This window comes from Podarcis bocagei (genome assembly GCF_964188305.1).
Source record: "Podarcis bocagei genome assembly, chromosome: 17".
Lineage (NCBI taxonomy): Eukaryota > Metazoa > Chordata > Lepidosauria > Squamata > Lacertidae > Podarcis > Podarcis bocagei.
In genome coordinates, this window is record NC_138143.1 from 9020231 (window position 1) to 9032720 (window position 12490).

Consider the following 12490-nt stretch of genomic DNA (forward strand, 5'->3'; position numbering starts at 1 on the left):
AGCTAGTTTTCTTCTCTGTCACCCTTGTCCCTTTGCACCAGGAGCTTGGTATAATTAGCTTCCAAGCCTAATTCAAGGTTTATTCCCTTGAAAGCCTTTAAACTTTTGTCCACCTGCCACACTCACTGAGATCAGCAGAGGAGGCCCTGCCTGCTGTATGGATCAATTCAGGCACCGAGGGTATTCCTCGTGCCGGTGGGCTTCTCGCAAAGGTAGAGCAGGGTAGGGAATTCTGATCATTCTCATTTCTACAAGCCTAGTCTTCTGCATGTTAAAATAACTGGTTCTTGCCTTGGAGAGTAATTTTGGTCTCAGGCTCTGTGCCGGGAACAATATCACTTAAATCTTTGGCTTGGACCTGTTGTTCCTGGACTCCATCTGAAGAAAGGGAGGAAAAGAAGGAAAATTACGAGACAGAAACATTACAATCATACCTCTTGTTATGCGTTTCAGGTTGCGTCCTGCGGCGACCCGGAAGTAACGGAATGGGTTACTTCCGGGTTTCGCCGCTCGCGCATGTGCATACACTCAGAATGACGTCACGCGCATGCGCAGACGCAGCAAATCATGACCTGCTCATGTTGCGAATGGGGCTCCGGAATGGATCCCGTTCGCAACCAGAGGTACCATTGTAGTTGCTTTTGCAGTGGGGAGCCTATTGCATCTGTGGAGGATACCCATGTGATCAGGAATCCTCACCTTCCCATGTTCCCACTTATTTTTTCCAAGAATTAGATTGATTGATTGATTGATTGATCTGTTTGTGCATGTGCAGTTATTAACACTCAATGGTTCTACAGAGATTGACACCTTCAAAGAGCATTCCTTCACCCAGAGGAATATGGGACCAGATACTGTAACCCCTAGGTTGCTATGACAGAATTCAAGCTTTTTCATTAACAAACAGCAGATATAAGGAATTTTTGGATCTAGAGTCAATTCTGTTTTCTTGTTTTAATAAATTGGGCAATTGCCTGTCATAGTAATACTCATTCTGGGTCACACAGAAATAAGTCCCAGGGTGTTCAGTGTGGCTTGTATACTCTTTGGAAAAGTTACTGGTAGTTTTGGTTAAAGGTAAAGGGACCCATGACCATTAGGTCCAGTCGTGACCGACTCTGGGGTTGTGGCGCTCATCTCACTTTATTGGCCAAGGGAGCCGGCGTACAGCTTCCGGTCATGTGGCCAGCATGACTAAGCCACTTCTAGCCAACCAGAGCAGTGCATGGAAACGCCGTTCACCTTCCCGCCAGAGCAGTATCTATTTATCTACTTGCACTTGGACGTGCTTTTGAACTGCTAGGTTGGCATGAACTAGTTTTGGTTAAGCTATTACAAATATAAGTTGTCTAACTAAAAAGAAACTTTTTTTTTTTACTTTCATTTTAAAAGTAGTTAGACTACTTGTCTAACTATGTATAAATATTTAAGTTTTTAAAATACATTGGCACTAACTTTAAGAGTTGGGTTAAAGTGAAAGTTAAAAAAAAATGTTTAGAAATGTTAATGAATAAAGAATTATTTAAGAAGGGGAAAACAGGTGAGGAAGCAGCAGCAGAAAATTATAAAATTTAAGGTAAGTCTAGAATTGACTTGGGTTCCAGTCAATCCAGTTTTCCAAGGGTGAAGAAAGAGAAGGAAAAGGGAGGCTGAAGAATGAGTGTTACCGCTGTTCCCTTGTGTAGCAGGATCCAGCTCAATGACACTCACAAGTTTTCTCTGCATCCCTTCAGGCTGGGGCAAGAAGAAAGAACAGAACAAGTCTCACTGCAAATATTACTTAACATGGCATCAAAGAGCAATTCAAAAAGGCAGCAGGACAGGGCAAACATATGCATCAGATCTAACTTCTGTTGCAAATGCAGTATGACTCAGTCACATGTTTGTGCCTGAATATAACACAGGAATAGGTTCAGGTCAGCTGCATAAATCCCCAGTAGCTAAGGCATTGTAGCAATCCTGGGTTGGGGTCCATAGTCCCTCATCCATAGGCAGCACCAACCTGTCCTTAATGGTGCTTTGCCACCACAGCTGGATAGTCACAGATTCCATTCCGTCAACTCTTAGGTCAGCCCTGATGCCCTAGGAAGCCCACCTGTGTCCTAGCAAGCTGACAGAGCCCACCAGGAGAAGAGAGAGCTCTTTTCAGACCCCGAGGTACTTGTGAAAAGCATCCTCCTCTACAGCAGTAATCTAAATTTGGGAAATCCAAATGGCACGCCGTGCAAAACACCCACCCACCAATTAACAGTGCATTCAGTGCAGCAGAATTTCATCCTGAGCAAACCCCACAGAAAGTCATGGGATCTGCATTGTTTTGCAAACATTTCCCCACCCCTAGCTATTCAAGTGGAGATTGCAGTTATCATTAAATATCCTGAATAGCTAAAGTTGTTCCTGTTTATTTTCTTAATTAAGTTTATATACCACCCCAAAGGCTCAGTTTTTAGGGTATGAACCATACTCAGTGCTATTCTTCTAGAAAAAGAGGTGCCGGAACTCGCCATGACCACCTCCCTTCATCTCTTAAAATGGCAATGGTGCCCACCTGAGAGAACTGTGTTTCAGTGAGTTATGGATGATAAAAAAAAGCCCCACATACAATGTTTACACTTTCCTACTGAAATTTCGGTTTTCCTAGAGCTAAGGCCTGCCGCCGATAGCAGTGCAAAAAGGTTTTCTAAAACAATTACATTCCACTGCGCCATGCAGTGTGCATTTGGCATATCCTAGTTTTCGGATTATATCAGGTTTCAGGGCTTTCATGCCCCCACCTCCTTGTGCCCACCACGATTCTACATAGTGCTTGCCCCATCCTATTTCATTTTTATTGTTGCTACTCTTTATTCCCAGATGGAACTCACTCTCCTCTCTGGGTAGATGTACCTGGAAGGAAGCTACTTTGCACTTAGTGGTGCCTATTTCTGAGCTATACATGGAAACAACGTTTAGTCAAAGTGCAGCAGTAATCAAGTTATGCCAGGGAAATATGTGGGGGTAAAGAGAAGCAAGCGGATCACATGTGTTTTTCTTATTTTTGCTGGAAGCAGTGACAGAACAGAGTGTCCCCAGGTTTATGGGCTGATGACAAAGGTTCCATGGGCAGTGAGGTAAGTGTGTTAAATTAGCGGCATGGCACTGAAAAAAGCTAATAACAGAACGTGACAACGCTGAGGAAGTACCATTGATGTGGAATTACATAGGGCTACAAAGAACGAAAACAGGATTTCTCTCCAAAATATCCAGTTAAACTTAAACTGCCCTAGCCAGCCGTACTTCCTTGGATTAAAAAAGAAAAATGCAGATGTGCCCTCGTGTGGTGAACTGACAGACGACAGGCATTGGAAAATAGGTGATGGCTTGAATGTACTGCCTAGAACTGAAGAAGCTCATAGGCTCATGGGCTATGGTGCAAACCAGAGTTCTACTGAATTTCCATGGTGTTCAGATACTTTTGTAAAGGTGCAAAAAAAGTCTGTAATCACCACCTAGGTAAAGGTAAAGGGACCCCTGACCATTAGGTCCAGTCGTGGCCAACTCTGGGGTTGCGGCGCTCATCCCGCTTTATTGGCCGAGGGAGCCGGTGTACAGCTTCTGGGTTGTGACCAGCATGACTAAGCCGCTTCTGGCGAACCAGAGCAGCACACGGAAACGCCATTTACCTTCCCGCTGGAGCGGTACCTATTTATCTACTTGCACTTTGACATGCTTTTGAACTGCTAGGTTGGCAGGAGTATGTTTCCCCAATTATTTTCTCATGTTTAAAGCCATTGTTTCCCACCCTACTGCCTCCCTAAGGTGATCCCTGTTGGCTCAGTCCACAGGCCCATCTAGTCCCAGTAGCCAAACAGATGCATATGAAAGTGTACAAGGAGGACATGAACACAACAGCACTCTCCCCACTTGTGATTCTCAGCAGCTGGTATTCAGAAGCTCTTTTTCACTGGACATATTACATACCACAACTTTCAGCTTCTTCTTCACGCCATCAGACACAAACTGTCCCCTGACAGCTGCTTTGACCTCGATGTCATGCAGTCCCAGATGCAGCGGAACAACCACAAATGGCACCGCCCTGGAGGACTGGCCTTTAACAGTGACCTGATGTCGGTATCTTTCCTTGGCAGTGGAGGCACTGCAGAAGGCTGGGTTATGTATCAGCTCCACCCGCACCTGACGAGAAAGAGAAAGGGCAGTGATCCATTACTAGGTCCATTGCCAAGGCAGTGTTCCCTCTTGGATCGGTTCTGTGTCTCCTTTGCTTTCCCCTTGGTGAACCACATTGTTTTCATTATAGGTTCTTTTGTTGCACCATGAATCACCACATTTGTAAAAGGAACCCTGGGTGGTTAAGTCCCCTGGGTGATTAAGTCCAGTCAAAGGCAACTATGGGGTTGCGGTGCTCATCTCACTTTCAGGCCAAGGGAGCTGACGTTTGTCCACAGACAGCTTTCCGGGTCATGTGGCCAGCATGACTAAACCGCTTCTGGCGCAAGGAACACCATGACGGAAGCCAGAGCACACGGAAACACCGTTTACCTTCCCGCTGCAGCGGTGCCTATTTATCTACTCGCACTGGGATGCTTTCGAACTGCTAGTTTGGCAGGATCTGGGGCAGAGCAATGAGAGCCCCTGTTATGGGAATTCGAACCGCCAACCTTCTGATCATCAGCGCCACCCGCATCTGCTCTACCATGTTTGTACCACCACTTCACAGCTGGTGCTACAAACACACTTGCCACCAAACTGAATGCTGGATCAGTAAGTGAGTCAGTCCTCCGAGGTCTTGCCAGGAGCGCTGCCTATTGTACAGACACACCACATAAGCGTGATTTTGCATAAGCGCTCATCTTACTTTTTGTGTTTTTAACCTTCTTTAGGGATTGGCAGGAGGTGGGATAGTGTATGTACTATTAACATCCTCACCACTGGCGGAGGAAAAATGGGCTTTTCCACATTTTGTGCTTAAAGCTAGCAAGATCATTTACTTCAGTTCATATTCTATAGGATCTTAACTGAATTCCTCAAATGCTTGGGGTATATCTAAGCCACTTTTCATTAAGAACCCAACAGTGTAAAAATAAACACAATACACCACAAAACAAACTGCACAAAACAAAACAAAACATAAAATCATCACTATCAAATAACCCTGTTGAAAGGTAATCACTTACTATGATATCTTCATGCCTATAGTTGTAGAGAACAGCTCGGATCTCCACCTGTTCATTCCTCACTACTGAATAAGGTAGCCGTAGATCCATGAAGAAGTCCTTCATGACAGTTATCTCGTAAGGGTCAGCCACGCAGATCCCTGCAAGGAGAGCCAATGGGAAAGGAAGGAGGTTGAGAATCAAAAGAAGCTGAACAACACCTACCTAAGGTGTTTACTGAGGTGGACATAGCCTGCTTTCATCTCCCCAGCCCCTGCCTTCCGCCTGCTGTCGAGAATTCCTCACCTTTTGTGTTTGAAACGCTCACAGCCACCACCTCCCAAGTCGTGATGGAATCCTTCAGGAAAAGAGACACTGTCTTGGATGAGACCCTGGATTCAGAGAGAAAGGTGCCATGTTATATTTGTGTGTAGCTGAAGACTAAGATGGAACAAGAACACAGGAAGCTGCCTGGGCAGGGGCACACACCACGTTGTGGGACAGGGGGCGACTGCATCCTTCTCAGGCGCCCTCCAGCTGGAAGGGGCATGGTCGCGCAGGTGCCCTGTGATCCCAGGGGCTTTTAACCAGCAAGTAGAAGCTAGGGATGGGCAAATCAACCAGTTTCAGTATCTCTCAGTTGCCCACATTTCCACACCATCCTTTATTGTTGTTGCTTTTAAGTCACCAGATAATTTATTACGGTCAAAGACCAGCTCGCATAACACAATAAAAACATCATTCATAAAGATAAAATATACAGTCAGAGCAGATTGCAGCAATAGCTCATGAGTTAAAATTCAGATATATACATACACCCGTACAACTGAGATTTCGGCTACCATAAAATTTGACCCTGAGGCACCCCAAAGGGCGACTTCAGCATTTCCCTAGTAAGCTATTTTATTCTAGAGGATGATCTGTGCCTACAAATCTGGGCACAGAATCTGGCTACCAGCCAGGTGGTCTTGTGATCTTTGCCTAAGAGGAGAGAATTAAGTTTAGACTTGTCTGAAAGATCGGCAAGCCTCTTCAGCAAAGGATCAATGGTGTCTCTATGAATCTCAACATAAAAAGGACATCTAAAAATATATATGTTCGGGACTTCCTATTTCCCCGAATGGGCAGGCGTAAAGTCACTGTGCGTACGGGACTCTTCTATAGGAGCCTTCCAGAACCGGTGAGGGCAAGGCCGAGCTTCTAGCAAGAGTGAAAGCTCTTCTTACGTTTCTGGATGTGAGGAAATAGAGATATGTTGCTGGAGTGGCTACATATTTCCCATTTTCTATGATTTTATAATTGGGGACCCTTGTACAGTCCTGTTGTTAAGTCACCATAAAAACTCATCAGTATTTTAATGCAAACTTCTCCTAATATACACATTTTTGCAACCATTTTTCCCTCGTAAAGGGATTTTTATGCATACTTCACCTAGCATGTGCATCGTGTACACATTACTTGTTTAGAGAACTACAAGCACAATTTGGAGAAGTGTGAATTGCTAAGGAAGGCTGTTCTTTGTTTTCCATATTGTTTCAGGAAGTGTGAATTAGGGAGAGTTGTCATATACCTGGGAATTCCCAGACATGTCCTCTTGGTGGGGGGGGGGGTCCTACATTCCCATTTGGGGGGAATTTTAAAGGAAATGTCCTGGTTTCAATTTCTTGCATGTGGTTCTGGTGTGGTTCTTTTTGTGTCTGGATTATTACCTCTTGAAATATGGCAGGTAGGTTTTAATTTGAAACTGAACCAAATTCCTTCCTCACACCTAACTGAAATCCACCCTTTCCGAAGCTTGGTGTTCAAACTAGCAGGCAAGAGCTCAGGTGCAATACTTTTGGCAACTTCCCTTCCCTTTCACGTAGTCAGGGAGGAGGATCTTTCCTTTTCATTCCATTTCTAGGATGAGGAACCTGGAAGCAGAGCCATCTCTAGAGACAAGACTGATTTCCCATCCATGCTTGCATTGTGTGAGACAGGCAGATTTGCCTCAAAAGCAGAGCAATTAAGTTTTGCATCATCCTTGCTTTTGCTCTTTGATAAACTGAAAGCTAAATTTACATGATGCGTTTACATAAGCTTTATCCCATCTTAGCCCTTATGTTGTTGTTGTTGTTTAGTCGTTTAATCATGTCCGACTCTTTGTGACCCCATGGACCAGAGCACGCCAGGCACTCCTGTCTTCCACTGCCTCCCGCAGTTTGGTCAAACTCATGCTGGTAGCTTCGAGAACACTGTCCAGTCATCTCGTCCTCTGTCGTCCTCTTCTCATTGTGCCCTCCATCACAACATCAGGGTCTTTTCTAGGGAGTCTTCTCTTCTCATGAGGTGGCCAAAGTATTGGAGTCTCAGCTTCAGGGTCTGTCCTTCTAGTGAGCACTCAGGGCTAATTTCCTTAAGAATGGATGCATTTGATCTTCTTGCAGTCCACGGGACTCTCAACAGTCTCCTCGAGCACCATAATTCAAAAGCATCAATTCTTTGGCAATCAGCCTTCTTTATGGTCCAGCTCTCACTTCCATACATCACTACTTGGGAAAACCATAGCTACTGGGAAAACCATAGCTTTAACTATACGGACCTTTGTTAGCAAGGTAATGTGTCTCTGCTCTTTAAGATGCTGTCTAGGTTCTTAGCCCTTATAGCATTCTCTAAAGGATCCTGGGAATTGTAGTTTGGTGAAGGCACTGATGATTACTCCTTTCAAGATTCCTAGTCTTTGGGAAGAAGGAATTATTTTCAAACTAGATATACAGCACAATCCTGTACATGTCTACCCAGAAGCAATTCCCATTGTGCTAATGGAATTTACTTCCTGTAAGGGAGTATAGGAATGCTGCCTAAGTCTATAGAGCAGACAGTGTTCTCCAAAGAAGAATGCAGCCATAAAAAACTTTATACCCATGATCGTTAGGAGGTGCAGTCAGAATTTCTGTTTGCCACAACCAGCTCTCTGGGAACTCAGTCCTAGAGACAATCTCTTCATCCGATAAGAACTCATCGTCAATGTCACCTGGGGAAACAGGAGACACAGATTTATCAATGGTAAAGGTAAAGGTAAAGGGAAGACGCAGGTGGCACTGTGGTCTAAACCACTGAGCCTAGGGCTTGCCGATCAGAAGGTCAGCGGTTCGAATCCCCACAATGGGGTGAGCCTCTCGTTGCTCGGTCCCTGCTCCTGCCAACCTAGCAGTTCGAAAGCACACCAGTGCAAATAGATAAATAGGTACCGCTCCAGCGGGAAGGTAAACGGTGTTTGGTTAGCCAGAAGTGGCTTAGTCATGCTGGCTACATGACCTGGAAAAACTGTGCAGACAAACGCTGGCTCCCTCAGCCAGTAAAGTGAGATGAGCTCTGCAACCCCAGAGTCATTCGCAACTGGACTTAACTGTCAGGGGTCCTTTACCTTTTTAAAGGTAAAGGGCCCCTGGACGGTTAAGCCCAGTCAAAGGCGATGATGGGGTTGCAGCGCTCATCTCGCTTTCAGGCTGAGGGAGCCGGCGTTTGTCCACAGACAGCTTTCCAGGTCATGTGGCCAGCATGACTAAACCACTTCTGGCGCAACAGAACACCGTGATAGAAACCAGAGCGCACGGAAATGCTGTTTACCTTCCTGCTGAAGCCTATTTATCTACTTGCACTGGCATGCTTTTGAACTGCTAGGTTGTCAGGAGCAGGGACAGAGCAACGGGAGCTCACTCCGTTGCGGGGATTCGAACCACTGACCTTCCAATTGGCAAGCCCAAGAGGCTCGGTGGTTTAGACCACAGTGCCATCCGTGTCCCTATGTAACCAAGCTATGACTACTTGAGCAAGCTATGTCTCTTGAAGAGGTGACAAAAATGGACCCAGAACTTGAATTCTGGTGGGCGCAGGTGGGTCAGCTCAACACTGCCCAGGTCTCAGTACTGCAAGCCAGATTGGCACCCTCGTAGGAAAGGATTTTGCAGCTCGCTAACCAAGTTGTCCATCTCCCCAATATTGCGCCCCTGAATTTTTATTATTCACAAAAATTCTACTTGCTTCTTGCCAACTGCAGTTCATCTTCCCGTCTGTTTGCATCCTTTATGGTTCTGATGTAGCGGCAACATTCCAGGAAGACATTCTGGCACTCAGTCTGATCTACAACGTATTGTGCCCGCTTCTCACAGCTGTGGCCCATGGGGTTGTCGTGCATTCCATCTTCACAGCACTTTCTTAGCACCCGATCCTGATATTGGGCGGCTGCAACATGCAAACATCATGAAATATCAAAGAATGTCTGTTCCCCACACCAGTGTTGTTCTACTGCTCATAACAGGAGTCAGAAGAAAGCTAAAATACAGATAAATGTTATGAATAAGCTACTAATTACCACGTCCTATTCTGGTCTGCTTCCAGGGAGATATGAAATGTGCTTTGAATTTTTGCTAGTTTTTATAGATTGCCATTTTATGATACTGCTTTATTGTTTACATCAGGGCCCTTGGCAGCCTAATTCCCTTCCCTTCTTTTCCACAACCTCTTTCTCTCAACTCCAACAGCCTCCCAATTTCCATAAGTCCTGAATGTTACTACATATATGTCCTTAATAGGCCATCTTGCAGGTAGGAATTAAAACTTCCATTTCCTTTTCAAATGCCAACTATTATACTCCTACATACCTAGGGAGTCCCCCGAGTAAGCAGAAATTACTACCATTGAGGGGTGTGTGTGTTGCTCAATTCACTTCCAAACCGATAGGCAGTGGATTGCTTAGTGTGATATTAGAGAGAATGAGAGTCAGGCCACTGGTACAGCACTGTCAACTCTGACTGGCAGCTCCTCTTCAAGGTCTTTCCCAGCCTTACTGAGATATTTTTAAACTGGGGTTACTGTGGATTGAGCCTGATTCCTTCTGCATGCAGTGTGTGTGCTCCTTCACTACACAATGAGGTCCTCCACAATAATTTCTACAGGAGAACTTGGCTTTTCCTCTTGTTGTTGATACTGAGGTACAATGAGATACTTGCTTGATGGACAGTGATCTTTCTCTGTCAGACACTAGCCTGTTCCTTGAGAGAGCAGGAACTGGAAGCCACCTCAAAGGGAGAAGAAAATCCATCCACAGTGGGGACCATGCATGAGTATCAACAATCAATCCCCAGTGCTAAAGCTGAACAGGCAGAATTTTCTTCCACTCTTGTGGCCATTAGATGTTACCTTTTCAATCTGGCTCAAATTATTTTGATTTCACGTGGCAAATGGAGCCTTTGCCGTGCATCACATACCTTTGCTTGCTTTGGATTCAATGAGCTGTACAGAGCGGCGTCGGCGTCTTGCAGGCTGAGGGCACTTTGAATCTGGAGTAGAAAAGGGAGGAACAGGAAGTAATTGTTTGGAACTGAAATAAGCGCCACTGTATTCTAATTCTTGTGGAGACTGACTTTATGTGTGTAGACGTAAAAGTGGCTCCCACCGAGTCCAACGGTGCTTACTCCCATGTAAGGCTTAACTACATGTTACACATGTGACAATGAACTCCTGATAGCTGCCATTTCTCATTAAGATATCTTACAGGGGGTGCAATGTGGAGTATTGCCGATTGTCCTGGTTGTTGAAGCTCTTTCTTAGAAATAGCAGTCTTCTGAGATTCGCCACATGTATTTGCATATCACACAGTGGGGAGTAGTGGGACAGTTCAGTCCAAGAACCTGCACCCCAACCCACCGCCTGCCTGGCATCCTGGGGCATAACCTGCAGACAATGCCATGCTAGTGCTTGAGCCAGAAGAGAGTCTAAACCCTAATAATAATAATAATAATAATAATAATAATAATAATAATAATAAAATAAAATTTTATTTATACCCCACCCTTCCCGGTTCAAAAACCAGACTCAGGGCGGCTAACAACAAATTTAAAACACTTAATTATAAAAGCAGCATAAAACACAGTATAAAAACATGAATAACAATAAAATTCAAAATTCAAAAATCAATTTAGGGGAAATAAGCTTTAGCTAATCCCCAGGGCTAGCTGGCTGAATTGGTCCTACTTGGGCCGGCGAGGAGGCCAGGGGAGAATTAGCTGTGGGGTCTCAGAGCAGGTGATCTTCATAAAAGCGGAGGGGGGGGGGAGAGAAGGGAAATAAAAGATCAGGCTGAATTCAAATTAAAGGTGAAAGGTCTTTCTCACACTGGAACTCCATTGCCATCTCAACAACGCCAACACCTTCCCCAATAATACCTGCTCTCTGTGGTGTGGAAAGCTTATTGCTGGTCACCAGGGCAAGTCCAGCATCTTCAAACACCCCCAGATTGTTCCTGCCACTGCCGGCTGTACATCCAATGTCACTCTTTTCCACTGAGTCCCATATCTGGTATGGAGGAGGCACAAGGTGATAGAAAAAATAAATGTATAAGCCCAGCATGTTTCCAGTTGTGGGGGAGGATCAAAATCCCCCTGCTCCCACCCCAAGGAATTTCTCGCCTCACCTTCGTTTGGGTAAGCTTGTGCTTCCTGTTTAGCACATAGACGCCTTTGTCCACGGCCACAAGACCAACCCGAGCATTTGGATCGCCTTCCAGTTTGATTTTCATTTGAGTTCCTGGCTGGTGAATCCGGTTGTCTGCCTCAGTTGCACCTTTCACAACCAGCTGTTTGGACAAAGGAAACCAGGTGGTTTAGTTTCATACATATCCATTCAGATATTCATTCCCATTTCCATCTGGGATTTTCCGCTCAGCTGCAATTAGTATATTTTTTGTATTCTGTTTTGCATTCTGCTGATGTGGAAATATACATACTTTGAACCGTTTCATATGTAGCACACAATAAACATGCATATCTCAGTCATCAACAGTTATTTACAAATCAGTTACTTTCCCTGCACATCTCCAAATAAATGAATTCCCAAAGGAATAGCCCTTTTAGTATTTTCCAACAACAAGAGCCTTGCACACCACAGACAAAGTTTATTAAGTGGCTATGGGCCCAGTCGCAAAGCCATATATGGCGGCAAACCTAACAATGTCTACTTGGAAGTCCTACTGCATTTAGCGAGACTTACTCCAACTTAAGTGAGGCTAGGATTGCAGCCACTCTTGCTACCTGGATTCCACAGTTCAATATAAACTTGTCATTCTACCTCATTTCCCTTACCCAGGCATTGGGGAGGGACAGTTAAGTAATAAGTCAAGAAAACTTAGGATGCTTCTTTGCTACTTCTGCCCCCGGGTCAGGCCTGACTCGGGAGTGGAACTGAGGCCGGCTGGCAGCGTTGGGCTGCCACATGAGGAAGCTGCTTCTGCAGCTCCCCTGTGTGCCAGATATTAGGATACTGATGTTCCGTTTCGCCTAAACAGATGTGTGGAGCTG

The 12490-nt window shown here is 45.1% G+C and overlaps 1 protein-coding gene across 1 annotated transcript in view; it reads right to left on the minus strand.

Moving 5' to 3' along the window:
• Positions 1-12490, minus strand: part of LOC308576474 (venom factor-like) — a 57497-nt gene that overhangs the window by 25034 nt on the left and 19973 nt on the right. Inside the window, exons 14-23 of the mRNA XM_081175841.1 lie at positions 11608-11769; positions 11360-11489; positions 10403-10474; positions 9177-9377; positions 8055-8166; positions 5460-5545; positions 5175-5314; positions 3961-4173; positions 1668-1734; positions 292-378 (exon numbers count right to left, since the gene is read on the minus strand). Of these exons, the coding sequence (XP_081031967.1) occupies positions 292-378; positions 1668-1734; positions 3961-4173; positions 5175-5314; positions 5460-5545; positions 8055-8166; positions 9177-9377; positions 10403-10474; positions 11360-11489; positions 11608-11769 (1270 nt within the window). The remainder of the gene's footprint in view (positions 1-291; positions 379-1667; positions 1735-3960; positions 4174-5174; positions 5315-5459; positions 5546-8054; positions 8167-9176; positions 9378-10402; positions 10475-11359; positions 11490-11607; positions 11770-12490) is intronic.